Genomic DNA, 27,338 nt, shown 5'->3' on the forward strand with positions numbered 1-27,338 from the left:
CGACTTGTTTATGTCAACATGCGAGTTAATTATGTCAAGTTAACATGCAATATATTTAATTTATGTTGACATGCGAGTTAATTAAGTCAACATGCGACTTATTTATGTAGACATGTGACTTATTTATGTCGACATGCGAGTTAATTATGTTAACATGCAACATATTTATGTCAACATGCAAATTATCTCGCATGTTGTTATAAATAACTTGCATGTAAACATAATTATCTCGCAAGTTGACATATATCTTGCATGTTAACATAATTTACTATCATGTTAACATTGATAAGTCTCATGTCAACATAATTATCTCGCATGTAAACATAAATGACTTGCATGTTCACATAAATAAGTCGCATGCATATGTCAACATAAATAGGTCGCATGTTGTCATAATTATGTTGCATCTGTGATGTCAGATGCAGGCGTAAGTAAGTGATTTTACCAATATAAAAATCAGGGTCTCTATAATAATATGTAACTTGCATGTACACATAATTATCTTGCATGTTGACATAATTTATCTTGCATGTAGGGGGCAGAAATATTCCACCATACCTTCTCTCAAAAAGTAGATGAATATATTTCTTCAATCTGATCCTCCTCTTCCGTTCCTTCTCTAGGTTACCTGCTACACCATAGCTCTCTCAGCGCTTAATCTTGTCTCCATCTGTATTTGCCCTGTGGTAATAAAATACTCGATACACATGTACACATAAAGTGCATGGTCCCACTTTCATACATATGTATGCTCCAAACTTCATCTCATGCTGGATATCAAGAGACTTTTTTTTTTTAAATTCAGAGGTAGGTGAAATCTATGAAATATGCCCCCCAATGAAAATTAAATAATCTATGATATTTTTAGATATCATTTTTTTTCAATAAAATTTCTGTTCTGTTATACACATAATCGGGAGGTGGGTTGTGTTTGTTTCTTTTATTTACTTATCAAATAAATTGCAGAATCTACGTGCGTCGAATACTAGAGAATACTGGAACATTCTTAACAATTCAAATAAGACAAAAAAATGTTCTGCGGATATTGATACATTGTATAACTTTTTTAAAATATTGAATGAAAATGAAGGCGCTGAAACATGTGATAATATTATTGATCAATCGGATACGGTGAACGAATTACTTAATAGCCCTATCACTAGGGAAGAGATTGTGAATTCAATTAATAGTTTAAAAAACAACAAAGCCCCTGGCTATGACAATGTTATGAACGAACACATTAAAACTACAATGTCGAATTTTTTACCACTGTATGAAAACTTGTTCAACATTATTTTTGATACTGGTATTGTCCCAGAGGAATGGTTAATAGGCATTATTAGACCAATATATAAAAATAAGGGTGACCCATCTAATCCAGAAAATTATAGACCAATCACTTTATTAAGTTGCTTAGGGAAAGTATTTACTAATATTTTAGGAACACGCATTGAACATTTTGCAGATGATATTTCACTTATTAAAGAAAGTCAGGCGGGATTTAGGAAAGGGTTTTCCACACTTGACAATATTCTAGTTCTGCAGTTTTTAACACACACACTGATCAACAGTAAAAAGAAATTATTCTGTGCATTTGTAGATTTCAAACAAGCTTTTGATACAGTATGGAGGGATGGGCTCTGGTACAAACTTCTTAAAAGTGGAATAAATGGTAAATGTTTTACATACATAAAAAACATGTACAAAGGTATAAAATCAAAAATATGTATTAATGGTTTTTCATCTGATCTTTTTACTTGTAATGTCGGTGTACGACAAGGAGAAAGCTTATCTCCATTCTTGTTTTCCTTGTATATAAATGATCTAGAAGATTATTTGTTAGATAAAAAGATAACTGGACTGTCTACAATTACTGAGGGAATTGAAAAGGAACTTTTTTTATATTTAAAATTGTTTATCCTGTTTTATGCAGACGATACTGTTATTTTAGCTGAGTCTGCAAACGATTTACAGTTTGCCCTTAATGAATTCTATAGATACTGTGATACGTGGAAACTTACTGTTAATATTTGTAAAACAAAAATTGTTGTATTTTCTAAAGGTCGTCAACCCAAATATGTCTTTTCATATAATGGTTTACCAATTGAAATAGTTAAGGAATTTAATTATCTCGGTGTAATTTTCTCAAGGACAGGTTCATTTTTCAAAGCAAAAAAACGGCTATGTGAGCAAGCACAGAAATCAATGTATGGAGTTATAAGGAAGATAAGAACTTTTAATTTACCTATTGAGTGTCAATTAGATTTATTTGATAAAATTGTTGTACCAGTTTTATTGTATGCATGCGAAGTCTGGGGTTATGAAAATATTGAAATTATTGAACGTGTCCATTTAAAATATTTGAAACATATACTTAATCTGAAAAGTTGTACACCTAGTTATATGGTATATGGCGAAACTGGACGATTTCCTCTGTATATAACCATTTTTACTAGAATGATTTCATTCTGGGCCAACATAATCAATAGCAGTGAAAACAAGTTAAGCAAAATCATATATATGTATGTACGTATTCTTTTTGATAAGGGACAAATATTAAATCCATGGCTATGCTCTTTAAAAAATGTTTTAGATAAATGTGGGCTTTCAAATTTATGGTGTGATCACGAATCGTACCATTACAACTCCAGTTGGATTAAGACAACTATTAACCAAAGGTTAAGAGATCAATTTTTACAAAAATGGCATAACGATATTCAGGAATCGACTAAGGGTGTTATATATAGAATTTATAAAACAAATTTTGAATGTGAACGCTACTTACTCTTGTTACCCAGTAAATTAAGAAAAATATTAGTTAAGTTTAGAACTACAAATCATCATCTTCCGGTTGAAATAGGAAGGTGGGGTATTGTTGAAAGAAGTAAACGTTATTGTAATTTGTGTAATTGTAACAAAATTGGTGATGAATTTCATGTTATATTAGAATGCAAGGCATTAAGTAAATTACGAAGTCAGTTTTTAGATAAATATTACTGTTCTTCTCCTAACACTAAAAAGTTTTATGAAATCATGTCTTCAGTCGATTATATCACATTAAGAAAACTGTGTTTCTTTATTTTAAAAATTAATCATATTGTTCGTTCACCCCACTTACTTACTTGAACTTTACAACTATATTGTATATATGTAAATATGTTTGTTCTTCTTATGTACCTCTTGTACCATTATATGGTGTTGAGTGAAATAAACTGAACTGAACTGAAAAAAAAAAAATTTATCGACGACATTATCAAATGCTTTAGATGATATAATTAAAGAATTTTCTAGTAAATTCTGGACCTGCAAGAATTGTGCCCGTGGCGTACATTCCGATAATTGATAAGAATCGAAAGCAATAGCAATTAGCACTGAAAGCATGAGTGACAGATGTCATATCTTTAATAAGAGTAAAACTTTAATCTAATCAAGTGGACGAGTTAATTAATTGTGACTGGTTTTCAAAACAAATAAAAGATATACAAAATTAATTAGGTGTCTTTATTCCGATTTACATTTTTTTATTTTAGAAATTTCCAGTGCAGATTCTTTGAAATGATAAACTATAAGATTTATATGAGTTGTATTTTTAGGGGAAGCGTATCTAAAGACTAACATTGAAGCAAACCTTTATATATCTGTTTATTGTCGTTCTGTACAATATATCAATTGTAAAGAAGCAACTTTTCTGATTAAATTTATTGCTCGTTTTAATCTTAAATTTTATCAGAATTATCATATCAATTAGCACATTTTACAGCAAAATGGATATTTTAAAAAATACAGCTCATATATTATTGTGCATAGATCTATTTCACAGATGAAAACCAATATTTTTTTAAAAGAAATGTACCAGTCTCTTCTGTATAATTTTGAAAAGATCTACTATTAACTTTGCATGTATTTTTAATAATCTAAAATCTAGGGTTTATTTCCAATAGAATATCTGGAAAAAGGCATATTTCTATGTTCATGAGTGGCCTATACAGCCACAAAGAACGTGACATTATTAATGAAACGAAAAGGCAACCAATGAAAAATAAGAAAATCTAATTTGACCAATCAGCTTTCAGCATGAAAGTACTCATTCTGCAACGCTGGAAAATTTTACTCAAACTGTAAAAAGTGATCAAATTGAGCAGTCATACCGAATTTGGGAGTCTTTATTGTACAAACTAGGTAAGTTAGACATATATTTTTAAATAAGTTTTTACTTTGCATTTATCAAGTGTAACTATTCTTCTTGCAATTGCACACACGAGTCCGAGAGTCACTCTATCAAAATCAGCTGATTTTTGTTGATAATTTTCCTTGTGCGGTTTGCAATAATAGTATGTAGGTTACACAATTCTCGGCTCCGTATGTCAGGTTTGATAAATCAAATGCATTAAAACTGTTAAACTATCCCCAGCGCATTTAGTTATATAATTCTTCGATCAGTTATTTAACGTTAATGTACAGTTATAGGAAATAAGGCTTAACGTTGACTGACATCACTCTTTGCGGGTTACATAATGATGTATTTCACACACAGCCATGAGATATTTGGACAGCTGTTTAGATGCATTTCATAATTTGCAATTTAATAAACACAGTAGATCTTGTAGTTATTTACACCGGGTTAAGGAAAGTCTTCATTGTATTTAGAAGGTCAGGGCGTCGTGCACTTGCTCACAGTGAGGAAATGATGCACGAGTAAACAGCATGACAGGGCAATGATCGGAGCTGCTTTTGTAACTCTAACTAATAAAAAGGTTCCAACAAGTACGGAAACTTCTATTTGCAAGCAGGTCATGTCGAACTCGGAGATGATACAAGATACCAATAATTTGTTGGGCTAAAGGCAAGGGCTATCAAAGATTAGGGGAATAGACAACTCATTGATTTTACTTGCAAGAAGTGTCATTATATTATTGTTTCTCAAAATTCAGGTCTCCAAAATGTCATTACACACAGCAGCAACAGATAAGAATGTTCTGGAACGGTACATGACCCTTCCTCTTGACACAAAAGTCATGCTGGAGTACATCTGGATCGATGGAACAGGGGAGGGGGTCCGTTCTAAATGCAGGACCCTGGACTTTGAACCCAAGAGCCCAAAAGGTAAATTTGTCATGATGTGTTTATTTTTATTGAGATTTATTAATTCTTTGAATATTTTGATCTCTTTGACGTAAGATTTATGGTAGCATGGCAATGAATTATAATTTTTTTTTTTACGCACTTGGGATATGGAATTGAAGAGCTCTTCATCATGACCTTTGGATTTTGATATGATACAGTATGATACATTAATTATGTGGACAAAGTTGAAGATGACTCAAAACAGATGCTAGTGAATCATTCTGGGGGGGGGGGGGGGCATTCATTGTTTAAGGGTGACACTTTATCTTTAAGGAGGACATTAAAAATGACAAATTCATGGTTCTATGGTCTTTATAGATAATATTAGGCCCCTAAATGGCCAAGAGTGAAAACGGAACTGATAAGTACAAAAGAACTGAAATGATTGTCATCATGGCCAGATTTTTCAGGATAATGCAGGTTCATGCTGTAGTAACCTTGACTTACAGAAGTGTCTGTTAAGCAATTTTTCAAAGGCAGAAAACCCGGTCACCATGAACAACTTGCGTGTACCTATATAAATACTTAACGTGATCACTGCAGCATCATGCTGGTTTATTTATAGCTTTAAAAGCAAGTGGGGTTTTTTAAACTCGCGAGTGCATTAAGGCGAGTGGTTAGGGCCTGGTTATGTTATATTTACAAAATGTAAATAAAAAAAAATAGTTCAAGGTAATGAATTAAATTCGGAGTAAAATAAAGTGAGTTTCTGGTATATTTTTTTAAAATTTCTTCCAATAAATACATATATTTTTCCTGAAAAAAAATTAATAGAGTAATTAAACTTGGAATATCCAGATTGTCCAATTTGGAACTATGACGGCTCCAGCACATACCAAGCCGAGGGCTCTAACTCTGACATGTATCTCCACCCCGTGGCCATCTTCAGAGACCCCTTCAGGAGGGACCCAAATAAGCTGGTGCTTTGTGAGGTCTTCAAATACAACAAAAAACCAGCAGGTAATAATTCAATACTTAGTTAGGCCTTATATAGTGTGTTGAGGGGAATTCTTGCATAAAATTATGCTTTCTTTTCTCCTGTTCAATTTTTAAATAAAAAATATTCTGTTATTTCTTTCATCAGTTAATTATAAGTAGAAGTAAATATTTGCTTTGTTTCCCACTCTCATTAGAAACCAACCAAAGGAAGACGTGCAATGAGGTGATGGAGCAGGCCAAGGACAAGAAGCCTTGGTTTGGGATTGAGCAGGAGTATACTCTGCTGGACACGGACGGCCACCCATTTGGCTGGCCCAAAAACGGCTTCCCAGGACCACAGGGTAATACATTACACAAAGCAATTTACAGAGAGTTACCTATGCAAATAAGATACTAGTTCTGGGCATGCATGAGTAATCTTGATTGGCTTGTTTATTGACCTTATGACCAGGGGCTGATAAACAAACAAATACACAAGTCTGTGTGGGGTCAGTTTCATGACGAGCAATGTAAATGTAGTTCAAGGTCATGTTATTAACTTCAAAAGGAATGAGGTAAATTAACTGACACTTAAAAGGAGTAAAACCTCTCAAATCTTTTGTCCGAGTGCATGAGGATAACATTGTGGCAAAAATAATTTTAACATGACACTGCCCTATTGGTATTCATTGCATGAATTGTTTCCAATTTATTTAATGTTTTGTGCTATTTTTATCTTGTTGCCCTCTTTCACAGGTAACTTTTTTTTTTACTCTGACCTGATTATTGTGTTTCCAGGTCCATACTACTGTGGAGTGGGGGCCAACAAGGTGTACGGTCGTGATATCATTGAGGCTCACTACAGGGCCTGCCTTTATGCTGGAGTCAAAATCGCAGGCTGTAACGCTGAAGTCATGCCAGCACAGGTAAGCATAACAGAGTTGTCCTCCTTGAAACAGATGCCAAGATCAAAATAGTTTTTAACAATTAAAGGAGATAAAAATGTTAATATTTTAATGTGTATATTTTCTGCTGATATTTGCTGGAAAGTTGTAAACATGTCATTATTACACCAAAATTTTCATATTTCAGTGGGAATTCCAAGTTGGACCCTGTGAGGGTATAGATATGGGAGACCATTTGTGGATCGGGCGATATTTATTACACAGGGTAGCAGAAGACTTTGGAGTTGTCGTGACCCTTGACCCAAAACCCATCGAGGGAGACTGGAATGGAGCAGGAGCCCACTGTAACTACAGCACCCTGCAGATGAGAGAGGATGGAGGAATCAAGTGAGTGAAATTCTCATTTGACAATATGAGGAAAGATGGTTGTCAGATATTATTTTTATAACCTCTGGTCGTCAAAATTTCTTGAATTAATCTGATTGTCCTCATCTTTTACAGATATATTGAGGATGCTATTGAAAAACTCTCCAAACACCATGTACGACACATCAAAGCCTACGACCCCAAAGAAGGAAAGGACAATGAGCGTCGACTAACAGGATTCCACGAAACCTCAAGTATCCATGACTTCTCTGCAGGAATCGCTAACCGCGGGGCCAGTATCCGAATTCCTCGCCAAGTGGCAGAGGAAAAGAAGGGCTACCTGGAGGACAGACGACCCTCCTCAAACTGTGATCCCTACGCTGTGACGGAAGTCATTGTCAGGACCACGTGTTTTGACTAGACACTGCCTCAATAGTGTTTCTATGTTTGTACATGTGTTGGTTTTGTTACGTTTATAAAAAAAAGATCTTTTTGTTCTGTTTGTAAAAAAGGGTCTTTTTGTTCTGTTCCTGGAAGAAAAGGGTTTATTTTCCAGTACTGGTACTTGTAATGATAAAAGGTTGTTTGTATGAGTTCATTTGTCTATTTTGTTGATCTTTCATCAAAGACTTGTTTGATTGATTCTGGAAGTGTTCATCAAGCCTTTATATGTCAAATGTTAACAAGTAGTGTCAAATGGTATTTACTAGTTAGTAGATAATTAAACGTAGTGTGATAAATTCAATTTGACTCTATTTTGAACTTTGACGATTTAGAGCTAGCTTAAGATGTATTTTTATCCTAACCACATGCTGCAAAAGTCTGGTACTATATTTTTATATCCATTTCATATTTATTGTAAATCATGCTGTCATGTCCTATGCAGATTGTTTTTTTTATTTTAAATTTTGTATTTTGCATTTTTATTGTTTTATATACTAGTTTGTCATTAACAGCTATCCAAAAGATAGATATACCAATATAGTATACTTGGGTTTCATGCATTTGACAAAATGTATTTATCGAGGGGAATCTCATTCTCTGATGCATGTATATTTGAAAGCAACTTAATAAATTGTTACATAAAATAAAAAAATAAACAACTCTTTCAAAACTTGTTGTAAATGAATAGCAAGAGTAATATCGGGTTTTGCGCATTTTAACTTGGTGCAAATATATTCGGACGTGCATGAATTTGATCTGGATAATGCTGGATAAATTTAGCATAAATTGACATTGATATACATGACCTAGCTGTGAATACTCTATGATGACTGTTGGTCGTCTGCATGACTAGTCAACAAATGTGATATTTTGCGCAAATCTGATCAAAGAATGAGATTGCAACGATCGATTTTTTTGACAGCTGGACTGATATTGACAAGATAACAGTTGTTTTGATAGCTGTATTTGAACAGTCGCACTTTCCAATCCAGTCTGCATTTAGAACAGTGCATAAAGGACATCTAACAGATAAGTAAAGCTGGTCAGGAAAACGGGTTATATACACATAACCAGCCTGTTCTTTTGTCATATATATAACCCTAGTCTGCTCTATGAAAGTCATTATCATTGGGTCAATGTCCAATAGCACAGCAAGTGCTCATGGCAGGGTTTGAACCGGTCACCTACGGATACCTTGCCATGAACTTGATAAGATAGTTCACTCCATGTAAGCCTCAACATACCATTTATATTGACAATTGACTGATGGTGTCAGTTTCAGATTGCAGGAGAGAGAGGGGAGAGAGAGAGAGAGAGTGAGTTGTATAACATGCATAAGGTAAGGAGTACACAGACTAGCCTACATTAAAACATTTTTTTACACACAATATCAACAATGATTTTTTTTTTTAAAAGGGGGGGGGGGGGGTAACGCAAAATAAGCTATTAAGCTATGTATAAAAAAAATATATGCCACTGGTATAAAAAGAGAAGTATATATTTTTTTAAACATTGCATATTTGCGTTCATTGTAAATTTTTTAGTGTAGCAAACATCAACATATGCTTTAAAAATTAAATCCTGTCCCTCCCACAGCATCTTTGCTGCAGTACTGTTTGTATACTCCTCACAAAGTGAAATTTTTGCTAGGAACCAAAATTGTATGCAGTTGCTAGTGTATAAGTACAGCACTGGTGACCGTGATTTTTGAGAAAGTAGTACACCTTAATTAATGATTTGGGTTACGAGAGCATGTTTTCTGCACTTGAACACATGAGTTGAACATAGAGAAAGGAATGTCAAAGGAACTAGCCTGTGGTGTTACCATTCTTTAAGTTATGTAATCATGAATATATTAAGATAATTCAAACAAAATGATATTTTTAATAGACATGTTAAAAATATTTGGGGTGATCTGATTATTATTTTTTTTGTTCCAAAAATGATCAACATGAATAAAGAGAGGTAATTTATATACCAGTACAAGTAATAGAAAAGAATAAGCTGAGTGTACAGTTTTCATTGCCCCTTAAGCATAATTTTTAATTCGATAAAGATAGGTTAGCAACAGTGCAAAGATGAATTACCCCCAGCAGAAGCTGTATCTGTGTGGCTAGTGCAAACAACATTATATTAACCAAAAAAAAAACCAAGCTCTGACCCTTAGTGTTTGGCATAATGTCAAGGTCATTTTAGTGCTTGACACACTAGACCTATATATATGTACTTTTATGTCTGGTCCTTACTGAAAAGTAGAAACCAAATTACACACAATCTAGACTCAATCTATTTCTGAAGTGAGCCTTCAATAAAATAATTCACCATAAGGTCTCTACCTTTGTGTAGATAAATATGACGTGGTACACAGCAACGCACAGACTCAATTACAGCATTCGGTCATTCCTCCAGTCCAGAGATAAAATCAATGCCCTTAATATAGAATACAAAACTTTCACAACTTTTGTTCTGTAGGTTCCTTTTTTACCTGGGAGCATTACAGGTATAATCTGTGATTCTGTCGCTTTGTATAAAATCACAAGCATTTAAATTTATGAGTGCCAAACTTTTGTTATAATTTCATACTATCTGAAAAATAAAAGCTTTATTATAAATTTTGCGATGGATACTTCTAGCAATTCTATGCACATATTAATTCATTGTGTTTAATATTAGGAATTTACAGTAGGCCTATACATAAATTATTACCAGGTAAATAAAAGTTCTTTTGAAAATAAAATCACTTGTTCCTGAATCATTGACAGTTTTCCCTGAACCCACTATACGAAATGAAATCAAGAGGACACAGCTTGTTGGTTTATAGTTTTATTTCTGCCTCTATCATCAAGAAGCAAGACAAGGGTTTTGCATAGTTTACAAAAAAAAGTTTTCTTAACAATGACTACTGTAAAAATAGTTCAACTATACTTGTTAAATTCCAGCAAAAAATGTTATGAAAACCATGTTGTATAAAATAAGAAAATATGACAGGGAAAAATATTGGTATTCATTTGTTTGTAGAAGTTATCAAGGCTGATGGCTATTTCTTCTAAATTTTAAGGTGAGAAAATGTGCATCCGATTTTTATAAACCTACACTGGAAGAAAAATCTATTGCTAAGAGAATAAATTAGACACTTAAAATATAAATAACAAATAAATAAAGTAAGAAAGTATGGTTCAAGTAGCTACATATGTACAATTGATTCTTGTTCAGTCACCAGATCTGTTAAGACTTCAAAATAAAATTTTGAATGGATTTATTGGTTTCATAAACACAATATTTCAAAATCAATAAAAACTGAAATATTTTTAGTGGACACATTTCCAGTAAAGTTCACTTAATTGTGTGCAGACTCTAGTCAGAAAAATGAACAAGATCTTTTTCTACATAAGTATAAGCTGCTACAGCTTGGTCTAATGTTATGTATACAGAAAAAAACAAAAAAGGAGAGTCCTAAACAAAATATTCAGATCTATTTCTGTTAAACTAGAGTTATCTACTCTTTGTTCTGTAGTGTTCCATGTACCTTAAACTTCGACTATCATGTGTAAAGGTATACAATAATATCACAAAATATTATCATTTAAACGGAAAACAAAATACACACACAAAACAACTCCAAAAAGTTAGCACTTGTTCCAAACATTCTGCAGATCTCGCATTCATAGGGTTCATGGTTATGGTTGAATGGAAAATCAGGGAACAATTTTACCATTTTTCAGTTCTGCATTAACAAAGAATAGAAAAATAAACTATACAACAGACAATGGATTTTCTTAATGTAGAAGTATATCTGGTCTCCAGAGAGAAATGTTGAGCACTTTTAAAATATGACATTATAATGAAACCTTACACTGGAATGATACCCCTTCAACTAAAAATATCAAAAAATTAATTTACTTGAAGATTTTATGAAATGAGATGTATTTGCCAAGATTTAGTCACAGTCTAATTTCTGGAGACAAAAAAAAAAATTCAAAATGAGAGTGAAAATAATCACTAAATGAAAAATTCCAAAGCACCAATTCCAAGTAAGACACTGATGGTTAAATGAAATTGACTCAATCAAATGATGACAATTTTCCCTCCAATATGAAAAAATTACTTGAAGAACCAATTAAATTAAGGTGACCATGAACTATGTGACAAAAAATGGAGATAAAATGCTTAACTGAATTTCCAGCTGAAATACATGCAGTTACTGATCTTAATGACAAAAATAAATGCAAGCTGGGTTAGTAAATATAGCTGTATTAGCATAAGAAAAAACAGTCAACCACTTTAAACATTTCAGAAACAAATAAAATCACTTCAAAAAATCCCTATCTAATTTACAAGTGTTTAGAATTTGTGTGGATACCTGGCAGTGTATATAACGATCTACAGGGGTATTCGAAAGTAACTTCCCTAAAATCTCTCCTACAGGGTAAAACAGAAGTTTGACCCCCAAACTGTTCTACAGAAGAATAAAGTAGATGTGTGTCGCCTTATATCGTGAATTCTATGTTATTTGAATTAAATTCAACCATAATTTTTTCAACAACACAAATGGACGGATTCAAGATAACTTATCCTGAGTATGTGTATCAATTATTAAAAACATCAACAAAGGTACCATTGTAATCAAAATATGACTGAAATAAAACAAAGTCAATAATGAAATCATTGATATGAAACGGAAAATGAGTAAATAACATCGGATCTCTTAATCATCACTGCTGAATTGAAAATGTAACTGAATAACAACTTTTGTGAATAACAATTGGTCCAAGATCTCTCATCAATGACTATGTCTGTCTGTTGCTCTTTGACCTCACAAAACCTTAAAATAATCATGCTTAATGATTGCATGCACTACAAACATCTATTCATGCAGTTCAAATGCTCTCATACACGCCAACGAACATTTCCCCTCTCTCATCCTCACTCTGCCACAAACAGTTCATGGCACACCCCTTGAGGTCATGATAATAAATATTTTATCTACACATGTATATACACAAGATATAAATAACAAACACTTTTTTTTTTACAAACTCATTCCCAGTCTCGTCTCCATTATGTTTGCCATTTAGTAGCACGGAGTTCTTGGCAATCAGACGTCTCATTGTAAAGTTCTACATTCAAACACTTTTGTAGCCATATAGTCAATTATTCACAGCCATTTTTCTTTTCTGGTAGATCTTACTCATAACATGCACAGTGTCTGTCAACAGCGTCTCAAAAATGTTGTCAGTCAGTTGCATTTTGACAGCGATCTCATCATTGTCGTAATTCACCCACTCAGGTTCCTCTTCACGCAACTCCTGAACTAGAATATTGTCCACATGATCTTTCTTCTTACGAACATTCCACTTATTTCGATCCAGTTTGCGTGAACCATTCAAACCTAACATGTCTATGACCGCCTCTTGAACAATTGGCGTTAATGTATCCACCCCCTTTGGTGGAGAAGCACCACGGAAATATTTCTGACGTCGTTGTTTGGGCTTTTGCCAGGGTGGTGGGTCCTCTTTGAGTTCATTTTTGTATATCTCCTTCAATAGTTCACCTGTCAGATCAAACAACAGTTTCTTGTACACACGCCGACTGCTGTTCTCCAGTCCTTCCTCTTCCAATTCTTCCTGTGTGAAATAGGACTCCGGAGGCTCAAGTCCGTTGATAGATTCCCCATTTGTACGATGCTGGAAATGAATTTCAACAGCACTTGCAACAATCCTCCTGACTTGGTCACTACAATGAGGAACTGCTATTCTCATTTCATCAGCCAACTTTTTCATATCCATCTTAGGTTCTGTAAAATTGAATGATAAAATTAACATATAATGACACATTCATTGTATATGTGAACTTTGTACACATGTTTTCTCTTGCCTAGCATACATTTACTATTTACATGATAACTGTTAATGAACTCTGTCATACCTGGGGTCCCGGGGTAAGGAGGGGGATCCTTTGTTGGGGTAAGTCCAGTGAACATCTCATCCTCCTCGAAATCATTGTCAAACAAGGCATTGATGTCATCATCCAATGCCTTCAACTGTAAAAAAATAACCAGTTTCATTGAATCAACTTCTCTAAGATACAATATCACATTAGACACATGTCCGAAGATTGTACCAAGAAAACAGAATTTCAGTGAGTCAACTACTAGGATCTATTATACCGAAATATATCAAGAAAATTAATGATGATCTTTTTCATGTAGATTCTTAAAATTGGGGGGGGGGGGGGGGGGATTACTTACAAAAATTATTGATCTTCTTCATATTTGCAACACACAGAATTTTACTTCATATGTTATGTGGGACAGGTGTTCTGAAATAGAACTAAGGACCTACCCGACTATTCTTTGGAGAGCTGCCTGGCATCGGTGAGCTGGGTCTGGGGGGCACATTGCTCTGGTCCTCCTCTTCTTCCTCCTCATCTTCACGGCCTAGAACATCCATCAGCTCTTTTGTTGGGGAAACGGAAAGATCCACCAAGTCTGGTGTAACCTTTAGATTGTTATTTAGGTTTCTCTTTTTCTTGTTGATTTTCAACATTTTGGTCAACGCATCATCTAGAAGATTGTCCACCACTTTGTTAGATGCATCTATTTTCTTCTGGAGAGGCGAGTTCTTACCACTGTCAGATTCTGGGGGAGACAAGTGTCCATTCATCAAAACTTGGTTTTCCTTGTCCTCTTGAACAGCCTCTGTTGCAGGCTTTTTTGGCTTAGGAGCCACTGGAGGGGGAACTTTCTTGTCGGAGATTTCGTTTATAACATTAACCTCGTCACTGACCACTTTCTCCAGGATCTGATCCGTGATCACGTCTGCTAGTTTGTCCTGCTTCTCTGCTTTCTCTTCGAACTCCCTGACATTTTGGTCAGCCTCACTGATCAGTTTGCTCAAGTCCTGTTCCTCAGCCACCTCTGGTTCTTCTTCAGACTCATCAGTAACACTGCCGGCACTCAGATGACTGATACTCCTGGGGGTGGGGGTAGGAGCCGGCATCAGGTCATTCCCAGGCACAAAGATGCCGAATCCCGGTTGACAGCTGAAGTACTGCTTGTCGTCTTCTGTACCATCAGTTTTACCTTCCGGCTGTTCCAGCTCAACACCAGCCCATACTCCAGGAGCGAAATGAACCTTTCCTTTAAACAGAAGTTGTCCTCTTCTTCGCTTCCTATCACCGGTTGTGACAGAAACACGATCCCCCAGTTGAAAGTCTGCCATAGGGTCATCAATCTGAGAGAAATCAGAGCTATCCCTGGGGGAGTTAATGGGTGTTTCATCTTCCTCTTCCTGAGGCTTGGCTGTGGTTTGGAACACTGGGTATTGTTCCGATTCGTCCTCTGTATTCTGTGCTGCATCAGTGATACTGTCAATCACACTCTCCTCTCTCATCAGTCGCTCTGGCTGATCTGATGGGGCAGCAGAAAACTGCTCAGATTCAGACGCAGACTCCAAGTCTGTGGAACGCCCTGTATAGGATTGCTCACTCTTTTCACTGGAAGGCCGGGATGATTGGGGTGAAATAGGCTCATCAAGGTCATTTTTCAAGTCCAGAGGTTTAACAAAACTTTCAGATCTGACAGAATCATCAATGTGTTCACTGCATACGGCTGATATAGCTTCAGAAATTTGGTCATTGAATCCAGACTTAAGATGGCTGACCTCTGTACTTCTGGCACTGACTGGGGGTCTCTCCGAAGGAGGCCCAGCAAGACTAGGAGTCCTCTCAAAGTCCATGGAGTAGGAATCATCGTCCTTATATGTAGTCTGCTTTTCACTGACAGGTGATTTCGGGATTTTGAGGACACCTGACACACTACTGTCATCAGCTGCGGTTTCTATTTCCTCTGTCACTGAACTGTCATCCTTCCTTCTTGCAGATCTGGAACTTTCACTTCCCTCTGATATCTTGTCCAGTGGAGCAGGAATGCGACTAGACACTGGGGTGGACTTGGATACAGGGGAGTTTGGTTTGGAGTCTGTGAAAAAAATAAGCACAACATCAGTATACTGGGATGGTTTTCTAGTAAATACTTATATAACATTGACAAATAACTGGCCAAATGATCAATACAAAACCATGGTCTGAATCCAATTCTTTTACCTTTATCCTCAATGACAGAGGGGGAACTCTGGGTGGAATCTGTCCCACTGTCGTCGTTGCTGACCACTTTGGGGGTGGTGGCCTCTGGTAACTTTTTGGCGGGACTAACGCTGGGCTTCAGGATCTGGGGCCTAACCTTGGACGGTTCTCGCTCTGTCGTGTTGTGGATCTCAGACTTCAGCTGATCAATCTGGTTATCCAATGCCTATAGAAGAAATGAAACAATGGTACAAACAAGATAACAATCAAAATACTTCCAAAGAGATCAAAAGGACTGTTTTACTCTTGCAATAATATTGTGCGCCCAACCTCTATCTGCTTTTTAAGGGCCTCTTCCTTGTTTTTCAGGATGTCTTTCCTCCTCTTTTTCCTCTCTTTCTTCAACTTGTCAGCCTGGATCTTTCTTCGCTTCAGTTCCTCAGTCAGGGCTCTCACACGCCCTTCAAAATCACTCAGATCAGACTGTGTCTCAGTGTAGGTAGAAACATCTGAAAAGGATAAAAAAAATTGTCCATCATTAAATGCATCAATGATAACTTATAACATAAAAGGTCACTATTTCTTCCTGTTATAAGCTAAAGTCATATGTAAATGCAGTGATTGCCTCTTATTCAGAGAGTTCTCATACCTGTGTGTGATATGGACTCTTCAGATTCACTTTCTGAACTTCGACCTCTGTTGCCATGTCGACGAGTTTTGAAGTCTCTTCCTGCGAGTGGGATGTTGATTTTTTGTTTGTTGAGCTTTTCTAGAGGAGATCGAGGGGATTTTTTGCTAACTTTATCGCGGCTGGTGGCCATTGTGGACTCATCAACAAATGTATTGTCACCATAACTGTCATTTAGTGCCGAAGACTCAATAACTGATGATTTAATCCTAAAATTACAAAAATAACAGTATAATCAACTACTATCAAATACATACAACATCTTAATGCCCTATTTATTTCTCTTAAAAGTCTAGTATCAAATTTTCAGCTGAGAAAAAAAATCTAACAGTAATTTTTTGTTAATTTAAAAGCAAATCAAATAAAGCTAAATCTATAAATAGATCTATACAACATACTTTCTGTTGGGGGTGACAGTAGCTTCCTCTATGCTGGACTGGGACAGGACCTCCTCAGGGATAGAGCTCTCACTCGCGCTTCTCCCCAGAGATGTCTTGTACTTGGCCGCCCGCTCTGCTGACACTCCCTTCACCTCTTCCGGTGAACTCTCTGCACTGATAACCAGCTCCGTTTGGGGCGTTTCTGTCACTGACTTCTTGATGGAATCATCTTTGGCCGTGGAGATGGCTTCCGAAACAAAACTGTCTTCTTGTATTGAAGAATAAGTTTGTGTGTCTAAAATATAAAGATTTGTTCTAAAATCTATTGCAAATTAATCATATTTATCACAATTTTTTTTCCACATTCATAAAAAGTGTTCAAATTAAGATAACGAAAGAATTAACTATGTATTGAATTCTAATTAATTCAGTTATGGAGAATAGGTGCACAAGACATATGAAATTCCAATCCTTCTTTATACAAAACAGTTTATGTTGACCATAAGTCTAGACTGTTAACTTGATTCTTTATTAAAAAAAACCCAAAAAACAATAAATATATGATACCGACTAAATTTTGCAATTCAATTCTTATCAAAAACATATACCAACCCTTTTTGTCTTTTCGGACTGGCGGTTTCAAATTGTCTTTCTGTTTTTCACTGCCCTTGACATCCTTGTCTTTCTTATCACCATCCCAGATCTTTAGTGCCGTCTGCTCCATCTTGTAAATCTTCTCTTCTTCCTCATCCAGCCTTCTCTTCCACTTCAGAAGATCTTCCACATTTCTTCTTCTGTCATGGAGTCTCTGCTCGCGAACAGTCAGATACCTACACAACAAAATGAATGGTCAGATACCTACACAACAAAATGGTCAGATACCTTCACAACAAAATGGTCAGATACCTTCACAACAAAATGAACGATCAGATACCTACACAACAAAATGGTCAGATACCTTCACAACAAAATGAACGATCAGATACCTACACAACAAAATGGTCAGATACCTTCACAACAAAATGGTCAGATACCTACGCAACAAAATGAACGATCAGATACCTACACAACAAAATGGTCAGATACCTACGCAACAAAATGAACGATCAGATACCTACGCAACAAAATGAACGATCAGATACCTACACAACAAAATGGTCAGATACCTACACAACAAAATGGTCAGATACCTACGCAACAAAATGGTCAGATACCTACACAACAAAATGGTCAGATACCTACACAACAAAATGGTCAGATACCTACGCAACAAAATGAATGGTCAGATACCTACACAACAAATCACAATCATTTAACTGTATTCATCTAAAAGTCAACATCATTGGTATCAAATGCTGCTTAATAGTGTATATAGAAAACTTTTTCATATTTACTAAATCAACACAAATATATAAGATTATGAATTATACAATTATTCATCAATGACATTACTGAGCAAGTTAAATATTTGATGGTATGTACCAAGACATTGATCTGATACAATATTTTTTTACACTAGTAGAAGACTGACTTTTCATCCAGATGTATCTTCTTCATCTTCTCCATCGCCTTGCCTTCAGCCTTCCCTTTTTTGCCGACAGACTTTGGCTCTGTGTAGATCTCTGAATCAGACTTGTAATCTGTAAAGGATAGACACATATATTGTAGATACTTAGACACATATATTGTGTGTTATTTAATCTAAAAATTTCAAGTATTAACCTAATTACATTTGACTTAAAAATAATTTTATAATACCTTTCTTTAATTTTGTTTCTGCAGCTGCATCAGAATGTTCATCAAACTGAAAAAAAATACAATCATGACATGTAAACCTTGCTCATCTTCATTGAATGTGATTGGTTTTAAAAACTGCAATAATTCATATGATAATCCAACTATTCTTTGATAAAATAAAATCCTTACAACACTGACTTCATCCTCAGTATGTACTTCTGATGGTCGACCTAGCCTCCCTCCAATCTTTGTCTTGGTCTAAAATAAGTCACAACCATGTAAATTTATGCCATGTCAATTAATACAAAGTTATGGCAATATATGCTAAAAAAATATCCCGATGTGTAACTACCTTTTGCGTCTGATTTCGGAGTCGACTGATTTCCTCGTGCTGTTGGAGAATCAACTGTCTCTCTCTGGATGCTGCCTCATTCTGTTCTTGAAGACGTTTGATCTCCGCCTGAAGAGGAAACCCATTTTTCTGATGTATTGCAACATTTTCAGAACAGCAACTTTGCCATATTGCATGAATTCAATATACATGGATATCAATGTTTACTCAGAATTAATTTGACCAAAACCAGTACTCCTACCTGTTGTTCCTGGAGCCTCATTTTGAGTCCCCGTTGTCGTTTGTTTATTTGTGGATAATTGTCATCTTTTCCTTTGTTGCGGATTCGTTGTTTTTGTTGTTCCAGCCAAGACAACTCTGCTTTCGTTTTTTCCATTAATGCTTTCTCTCGAAGTTTCAGTAAAGATGACTAGAAAGACAGATTAAGATTCTACATTTATGCGTGATTTCAAAATATTCTAATTTTGGTAAAGAAACGAAATTTTTACAATATTATTGCACAAGTCTTGGGACAAGTAATTATGAAAAAAAATTCTATCTTAATCAAAGTCCATCAATATTATATATGATACATCCATATAGCAATACACACAGAAGATTTGAGTAAGAGCAGACCTGATGCTGAGCCCGTAGTTCCTCCTCCCTCATAAACTGTTTGACCATCTCTTCAGTGAATTTGTTGAAAGAGTCTTCCCCAATAAACGAGCCCAGGTCATCCATTGAGTACCGTGGAGTTGCTGGAGCTACCGAAAAGACAAGAATCTCTGTTAGAAAACCTGACCTTAAATTAAACTTCTATGGTTTATTGATATGTCATTTATATTATTCCGATATAAAATCCAATGAACATTTAACAGAAGTCAAACTGTTCATACCTGACACACTGCCCTCGTCAGAAGTGACGGACACATTATCCAACTGTTTTTTGGCACGTTTGCGATGGCTCTCCGAGGGAAGAATCGAGCGGAAGCTGCGCTCCATCTCGTCCTCGGTCATTGTTTCGTCCAGCGTGTAGTCCTCCAGTTCCTCACTGATGCTGTCCTCCTTCATGCTGTCGTCCCTGCCCTCAGCCTTACTGAGGGACGGGATGGAGGAGTCACTGTCAGCTCCTCGCTGGGTGTCACTAGCTGTCTTCACCTCGTCTACAGAACTGTGAATCACAACAAAGCATGAATAAGAACTGAAGAACTGTTAAGTACTGTAGATTCCATATTTTACGCGAGAACTAAATTCCACAATTCAACTGTTTTCCATCAAATCGTAAGAACATAAAATCGCGAATGCCAAATTTTTAACATAGTTTCTTGATATGTCTGGAAAATAAAAGCGAGATTTCAAAATTCGTGAGATGTTTTTCTCGATATTTTACCCAGATATTAATTCCTCACGTTAAATTAGAAATTTACAGTATTGCAGGATATATACAAGGTATATTTGATAGCTGAATTCATAAAAACATATTCTATTGTGTAAATAACATGATTCAAAAAAAAGTTTTATCCACTTATTAGGTTTTCATCCTGATTGAATGGTAACTGACCTTTGACTCCTGGTTGATGTGTCAGGTGTAGAGCGAGTGGTAAGCTGTGTATAGGACCGACTCGCTGAGCGAGTAGACTCAGGGGCATGAGACACACTCTGAAGACAGAATGTACATTTATAATAAACCTCCAATGTTTTCTGTATTCTTTGTACACTGATACTTGTTTTCATTTTTAAAAGGAAGAATAATTCAGTAAATCAGATCTAATGATAATTATACATACCAGGTATAACTCTATGAACTTTTTAATCTTTATCAAACTACCCTATTTTTAACATCACCAGAGAGCACTAACAAATACACACACTACAAACACCAACACATTATCCTATATCAAGGTTGTACACCAGTTTTTCCTGTGGTTTTTGAGCCCCTGTATACCTGTTTGCTGCCTTTCCTTGGCCTGATGTTATCGCTACTCTCCATGGGGCGTGACAGCCTGGACAGGACCTCCTCAGCCCCCTGGGAGGCAGCAGTGCCTCGCAGTCGAGCGGTCTCTAGCCCTGACATGGCCTCCATGGCCTCGAGCTGGGCCTTGTTCGATAGCAGCATCATGTCTTTCTCATGAGCCTCTTGTCTAGCCTATATAGACACATGGTGACATCAAAAACATAGCAAACTAAGAATTCACAGACAAACTAGCTTGGAATATGTTGGATGAAATGAGACATTATGGCCATTATATACAATGAAGGAATCTAGCATAATAATGCATGAAGAACTTTGGCATGATACATCTGATATATGACTGAATATTTTGCCTGTAGTATTATAATGACCATTTTGTATGAAGTTCCTTATGTCACAAAAACACTTAAACTATGCAAACATCTAGCCCTGACATGCTCCTATCTCTCTTCCATGCCGACTAAACTTTCTACTACACTTTCAGCTTTGATTAAAAAATATCATTGCGCATACATATTTACATGTAGGTAACATTCACAGCAATTGGACACACAAGATCTCTCTATAATATTGCCCTCTCCCTATATGTATAATTATCTGTTTAAACTTTTATGAGAGCTTAGTCCTGAAAACAGAAATAGGAGCATGTTTCTGCAGGTTGGGCCATACCTTGAGCATCTGGGCCAGTGAGACGGACTCCTGCTGGGCCATGGACACAGCCCGGGTCCTCTCCATCCCCGTCAGCTGTCTCATCGACTCCTCCATGCTCTCTAGCTGATTCAGCTCCAGGTAAAACTTACGCTCCAGCGAGTTCGGAGACAGCCGAGGAGGGGTTTTCCTGGACTCGGAATCATCCCCTGGGGGAGAAACTCGGCCCAGTGACATACTTGGACTCTGTAAATAATAATTATATAAATATATGAGCCTTATTGAGGTACAAATGGCCATTTTAAGTACTGTACATTGATGGTCAGTGACCTACTTCCTCATCAATGGACACCTCCTCCCTCTGGTTCAGACTGGCCTGATGACTACCCCCCACAGGTCTGAACCCAGACTTCATGGAAGATTTCTCCGAAACAAGCTTACTGACTTTTCCTGAGTGTTTCTCTTCATCACTGAAACAAGTAATAAAACCTCAATTATTTAGAGCTTAAGCCTTTTATCGGATTAACATGCTGAATGTAAGTTACCTACTCCCTGTATGATTTCTAGACACCATGTCAGATAATAAAAGTTATTCTGCGGAGTATTTTCAAAATGTAGGTCAGTTATAGAAAACAAGTACCCATTACAGAATACAAATTAAAAAAAACAAGGCAGACTTGACCAAAGCATGCTCTACCAAAGGAGTGACTTGAAGTGGACTAACCTGTCAAACGACTGTGAGTAGGAGTCACCCTCTATGGTGTCCTCATCACTGTCGTGGGAGTCGGCTGTTGTCACGCTGTACCCCGACACCTTGGGGTGGGTGGCATCACTCCTGTATCACAGAACACCAGATACACAATTATAAACAGTCTTACAAACTACTCTTAAGCTCAAACACAGAAACAAACCTCTTCTAAGTTCTCTGTATCATATTGGAATTTACCAAGATGTACACTGATGAAAAAATTCCTTAAATCTATTTTTATGAATTCTACTGATGGAAGGAAGTGTTCTTGTAATTTTGTATCAAATCAATCAAATGAGGCTAACCTAGACTTGTAGACGTTTCTTTGGCTCCCTGAGACTGGCTGAGACGTTTCACTTCGGAGTGACCCTGCCGATGCTGCACTTTGACCTTTGACACTGGTCGAGTTACGAGCATTGGAGGGACTCTGAGTTCGGAAATTTGAGGTCACTTTGGTCGATTTGGAAGGAATGGAATGCTGGGAATGAGTAGGTTCTGCGCGGAAATCTTCCTTGACTGCCGTTCGTTGTTGTCCTTGCATCTCACTAGCAGATGAGCGAGGTCTCCCTGCTACGAAAATATGAATACAATTCCATTTTTTTTAATTAATGTATTATCTTTTTTAAAAGCAGCAGAAAATTTGTTGGCAACACACATTCTTCATTTCAAAGACAGATACAATAGCCATTACATGTGTAAACTAGGCTTCACAGTTATCAATCACTACAAAAACTCTTAATCTCACCCTTCAATGATATTCAAAGCAGTGTTCGCTATCAAATGCTCATTCTTACCATGTGTCTTTTGATGTCTGGCAAATATGCTGAGTACATTGTAGGGGTCTGGGGAGGGGCTGTCCCAGGAGGAGTATCTGTTGGACTGGGAGGGGGGATGAGTAGGGCGGGGGATCACAAAGTCATCGCTCTGGGGAACACCTCTGCTGCCAGCATGGAAATCCCTATCTTGTAGGCCAGATCCAACCTGTAATAGAGGTTTAAACAAAAATTACCTCAAGTTACCTCTCTTGGACTAAACTTCCTTAAAACGCCTTTTCAAAAAATGTGGAAATTTAAAGTAGAGATAGTGGGAAATATTTTTCTTTCAGCCTGTTGACTGTTACTGCAAATTGTAATCTGAGTAAAATCTCTACAATAGGTGTGCCTGTCTGTTGCCATGGTTACCTTGCGCTGCGTAAGGGACACTTCCTCCAGTTCATCGGTGACCGTCACAGAGATCGTGTCCGTCTCCGTCAGAGTGTCCTCCTACAAGGCCATCACATTACCAGTTAGTTATCCTGTAACTACACACATCATTCCCCCACCAACCAGTAATCTAAGCCATTTTGCCCCTGATCAAATACTCCAACAATTTTTTCTTAACACAATGGAATTCACAAATAATTCTCAGAGAGTATCTCAAATTCTTAATTCATTACCGGTAATAAGAGCACAGAGAGTAAGTACTACTCTGTTAGGTAACAATGTGTAATCCAGTAAGACCCCCCTACCTCCTCCTGCAGGCCCCGTCTGTGACTAGTTTGGACGGTGTCCCCTGATGGCAGCCTCCAGTGCAGACTTTGTCGGACCGTGTGTCCGCGGTACGCCGCCTGGATACGAATGGCAGCAGATTCCACTGTCGTCTCCTCGTTTAGCCCTGCGTCTCTCGATATCCTTTGCTGGCCTGGTTTATATAAAACAAGAACATGCAAATATTTCTCCTGCAGCATACAGCTCAATGCTGCCTTTATACCAAATAGTCATCTACTGAAGCTTCTTTAAATCATCAATGTGTTTAATCTATTTAGTTGCTTAATGTTATCATTTTTGATTTGGCTTTTGGGATAAAGGATAATTTGTAAGATTTAAAGACGAGTGAAAACAACTCCATAAATCCCTTCTTTGTGTTATAATTACAACTGCGTGGATGTGTGTACCTGGCAGATTGGAGGAGAATACAGAGAAGTCCTGTTGAGCACCGGTGATTCTGTCATAGCGCGTTACATAATCTCCCTCTTCTTCTGACTCTGACAACGCCCGCCTATTGTACACTGAAGGAAATAGTCTATCGGTTATAAATATTTCACTCCATGTCCATAGAATGACACAATAGTCAAAGTGGATATCTTGGATAGCATCAACTTACACATCATTAGGATTAATTGTAATAAAACAAACTAAACACTATTTTCTATGTGTATCATTTTGGGCCAGTTCCTGTAGATTGAGATAAAACAACAAGCCCAGTGTATGTCTGTCTGCCTGTTTCATTGAACTTCTTGAATTTCTCTCCGATTCAGAAATATATATTAGCACTGAAACTTATTTGTGTTTATTCAGGTAAATTTATCTGCAAAACAATTAATTTTCAAGTTTATCATGTACAACAAGTAATTTAATATTCCCATTGTGAACAAAAAAATCTATGACTTCACGCTACAAATTGGCCATCATTTGGAAGGTTGTATATCTGTTGGGGCTTTGTTCTCTTTCTAACATGACAATAATGAACTAGATATAAGCTTTATCTCATGTTCATTAACGGACTGTGGTTAATTCCATTCAGCACTTCCATTGGCCTGACTTAGCCAATCAAAAACTCCAGTGGACCTTGCAAGACCTTTTTTCAAAATGAATGCCAATCAAATCAAGATCTGCTACAATGCACAGTGATAAAACTTGATCTACCAGTTTTTCTTACTACATGTATTACACACAATAATATTCCCTTGCTATCAAGGCACCAAAGAAAATACTGAAAATACTTCATCTACCACTGTTTTCCGAGAATCACTCAATTTTCATGTGCATGTAAAACTCTGACAGAAGAAATCTTGATTTCTGGAGACATCTGACACAGTTGTGATAAATGGTACTTTGGAGTCGTATGATTGCTCAATATACAGATGAGACTGGGTTCAAGTAAATAATGTGATCCCCATAAATATGCGAAATACTCCTTTTTTCCATCAGACAAATAAATGCTAGGACAAACAAAGTGATTCCTTGTTTGGACCCACTCAGCAAACAAATAAATTGAAAACCAAACATGTCACATTTTCCAATTTCTCCATACTTATGAGGCAAGCTCACTCACAGAAATGCAATAAAACTCTTATCAAACTTGAGACATACCAATAAACGTATTTTTGAATGACATTTGGAATAAGCCTCATTTAATGGAAACCATGATTGCTGTAGTGCTGAGAAGAAAAAAAAAATTTGGGAGTTTTACGGAAGCAATTCACTTATTGGAAAGCATTCAATCTTCAAAAATATGTGCCAAGTCTAAATAAATAAACATAGCTTTAATTTCAATTTCAACCTAATCAGCCTAATTCTCTGTTTGAAATGACAACCAGTAGTATTCCTCCTATACCACAAATCTCAAAACCTCCATCACCAATGGAAGATTTGTACAACACAAGTATAAATCAATGAGTTGAAATGCTAAAAAATTGCAAATTCTTTTAATTCAAAAATTTATAAAGGACTGGAAGAAAAAGCTAGAAGGAATATAAACTTTTGTTCAGAGGAGACCCTGAACAACATCAAAACGACCAAGGAGAATGAACCAGCTATGACCTATAATTCTATGTAACAACCAATGTCATGCAAAAGAAACACAAGCTCTCGTAAAGATAAACAGACACTGGATGAATGGAAGGACAGACAGACAAATTCCCGAACACATTCAACGTCAACTCTACAGGGAACTTTCCTTTGTTTGAAATGAAAAAGTTTTCTCACTCACTTTGCAGTCAATAAACTTTAAAGAGTGTAAACATTTACTAAATAGCCCTCTTAACCGACCAGTCAAAAATGCACTCCTCAAAAATTGAAAATGAACTGAAAAACACTTATACTTAGTTTAATGAACTATTTAAGGTACAGTAATAATGTCCCAGGATTTTAGGTTTGAAATCAATTTAAAAGATATGTTAATTATAATCAAATGAGAAAACAGTGTTTGCATCTAAAGAACTAGATTGGTTATGACAACAACTTCAAAACACAATCTATAGTAGAAACCTTTGTTTTTTCTCAAGATTACAACTAGTTAAACATATATATATATATATATAGTTAATCATATTTGCACTCCGTACAACTAAATCAATACAGTGGTAAAAAATCTTTCATGAAATATAGTTCTCGAAATTCTTTTAAAATTTTTACTTTTCAGAAAGATATGAAATTTGAAAGAGCAGAAAACAATATGAATATATTGAGTGTATTTAAGTTTGCAATGACATTTTTAAAAAGTTCTCCCTGACTATGCTGAACACTATTATCTTTTATTCACAGTCTGTCTTCAAACATATTCATAATGAGAAATAATCTACTGGAGTGTATTGAATACAGGTATTAAGTAAACATTTAATTCTAGTCTTAAACGCATTGTTCCCCAGACCAATTGTGGAGAACATAACTCACAAACCTCCAAAGCAAACAGCTGATACACAGAGCCCAACAATGTCTGTCTGATTGCTTAGCACCACAATTCTCTTGGCCCCTGCCCTGCACCTTTTGACCTATTTTTGGTCAGGGACATGAACACTTTTGAATGAAGTAATCACTTTTACTCCTTTTCAAATAGATGAATAAGAGATCTGATAGTTAAGACAATTTATCATCAATCCTTATTGAACTGCATTCTCCATGGTAACTGTCTCAATTTGTGAATATGTAATGTGTATGAAATGCATTTCAAGGTGCATGCAGAATTAAGACTGAGTTTGAGAGGCTATCAATTTTCAGTGTCTCTTGTCACTTTGATCTCGTTCTGGATTCTGTAGGTTTTGTTTAATTTGTTGGGCAATGAGAGATGATTTTTGATAAATGGGTCAATCCTTCGTAAATTCATTAAATATAAAAAGATGAATGAAAAAGAATAGTGCTTGCATGTGTGACGTTCAATAAAAAAAAATTGAAGATAACTCTGATTGGGAAGGTCCATGAATGAAAAGAAAATCAGACATACACACAGGCTTGATAT

The 27,338-nt window shown here is 36.1% G+C and overlaps 2 protein-coding genes across 4 annotated transcripts in view; one reads left to right on the plus strand and one right to left on the minus strand.

The window, feature by feature from the left end:
• Window positions 1-4,025: 4,025 nt before the first annotated feature.
• On the plus strand, window positions 4,026-8,427 carry LOC128156399 (glutamine synthetase-like). The gene is made up of 7 exons (XM_052818510.1): window positions 4,026-4,179; window positions 4,932-5,103; window positions 5,923-6,084; window positions 6,258-6,404; window positions 6,841-6,968; window positions 7,135-7,334; window positions 7,449-8,427. Exons 2-7 carry the CDS (start codon window positions 4,941-4,943, stop codon window positions 7,732-7,734), a joined length of 1,086 nt encoding a protein of 361 aa, XP_052674470.1. The 5' UTR covers window positions 4,026-4,179; window positions 4,932-4,940; the 3' UTR covers window positions 7,735-8,427.
• A 4,379-nt stretch (window positions 8,428-12,806) lies between these two features.
• The window catches only part of LOC128157316 (centrosome-associated protein 350-like), a 50,854-nt gene continuing 36,322 nt past the window's right edge, over window positions 12,807-27,338 (minus strand). For 2 of the 3 annotated variants that reach the window (XM_052819814.1, XM_052819812.1), the window contains exons 16-40: window positions 24,277-24,390; window positions 23,851-24,023; window positions 23,525-23,605; window positions 23,138-23,324; window positions 22,649-22,913; window positions 22,320-22,430; window positions 21,930-22,065; window positions 21,617-21,841; window positions 20,921-21,121; window positions 20,537-20,634; window positions 19,872-20,146; window positions 19,612-19,739; window positions 19,238-19,405; window positions 18,997-19,104; window positions 18,834-18,902; window positions 18,666-18,711; window positions 18,439-18,547; window positions 17,520-17,737; window positions 16,926-17,202; window positions 16,489-16,736; window positions 16,170-16,348; window positions 15,861-16,065; window positions 14,099-15,735; window positions 13,683-13,797; window positions 12,807-13,551 (exon numbers count right to left, since the gene is read on the minus strand). In XM_052819814.1, coding sequence (XP_052675774.1) covers window positions 12,905-13,551; window positions 13,683-13,797; window positions 14,099-15,735; window positions 15,861-16,065; window positions 16,170-16,348; window positions 16,489-16,736; window positions 16,926-17,202; window positions 17,520-17,737; window positions 18,439-18,547; window positions 18,666-18,711; window positions 18,834-18,902; window positions 18,997-19,104; window positions 19,238-19,405; window positions 19,612-19,739; window positions 19,872-20,146; window positions 20,537-20,634; window positions 20,921-21,121; window positions 21,617-21,841; window positions 21,930-22,065; window positions 22,320-22,430; window positions 22,649-22,913; window positions 23,138-23,324; window positions 23,525-23,605; window positions 23,851-24,023; window positions 24,277-24,390 — 6,020 coding nt within the window. In that variant the 3' untranslated portion in view covers window positions 12,807-12,904. The remainder of the gene's footprint in view (window positions 13,552-13,682; window positions 13,798-14,098; window positions 15,736-15,860; window positions 16,066-16,169; window positions 16,349-16,488; window positions 16,737-16,925; window positions 17,203-17,519; window positions 17,738-18,438; window positions 18,548-18,665; window positions 18,712-18,833; window positions 18,903-18,996; window positions 19,105-19,237; window positions 19,406-19,611; window positions 19,740-19,871; window positions 20,147-20,536; window positions 20,635-20,920; window positions 21,122-21,616; window positions 21,842-21,929; window positions 22,066-22,319; window positions 22,431-22,648; window positions 22,914-23,137; window positions 23,325-23,524; window positions 23,606-23,850; window positions 24,024-24,276; window positions 24,391-27,338) is intronic. The other variant, XM_052819813.1, reaches the window with a different exon arrangement.

The sequence above is a fragment of the Crassostrea angulata genome, chromosome 7 (assembly GCF_025612915.1).
Source record: "Crassostrea angulata isolate pt1a10 chromosome 7, ASM2561291v2, whole genome shotgun sequence".
Classification (NCBI taxonomy): Eukaryota; Metazoa; Mollusca; class Bivalvia; order Ostreida; family Ostreidae; genus Magallana; species Magallana angulata.

Bases quoted from the DNA above. Each gene is read 5' to 3' on its own strand.
- LOC128156399 (XM_052818510.1), top strand. From the start codon at position 4,941: ATGTCATTACACACAGCAGCAACAGATAAGAATGTTCTGGAACGGTAC. The intron at 5,104-5,922 runs GTAAATTTGTCA...TGGAATATCCAG, and splicing joins TGAACCCAAGAGCCCAAAAG to ATTGTCCAATTTGGAACTAT. The intron at 6,085-6,257 runs GTAATAATTCAA...CACTCTCATTAG, and splicing joins ATACAACAAAAAACCAGCAG to AAACCAACCAAAGGAAGACG.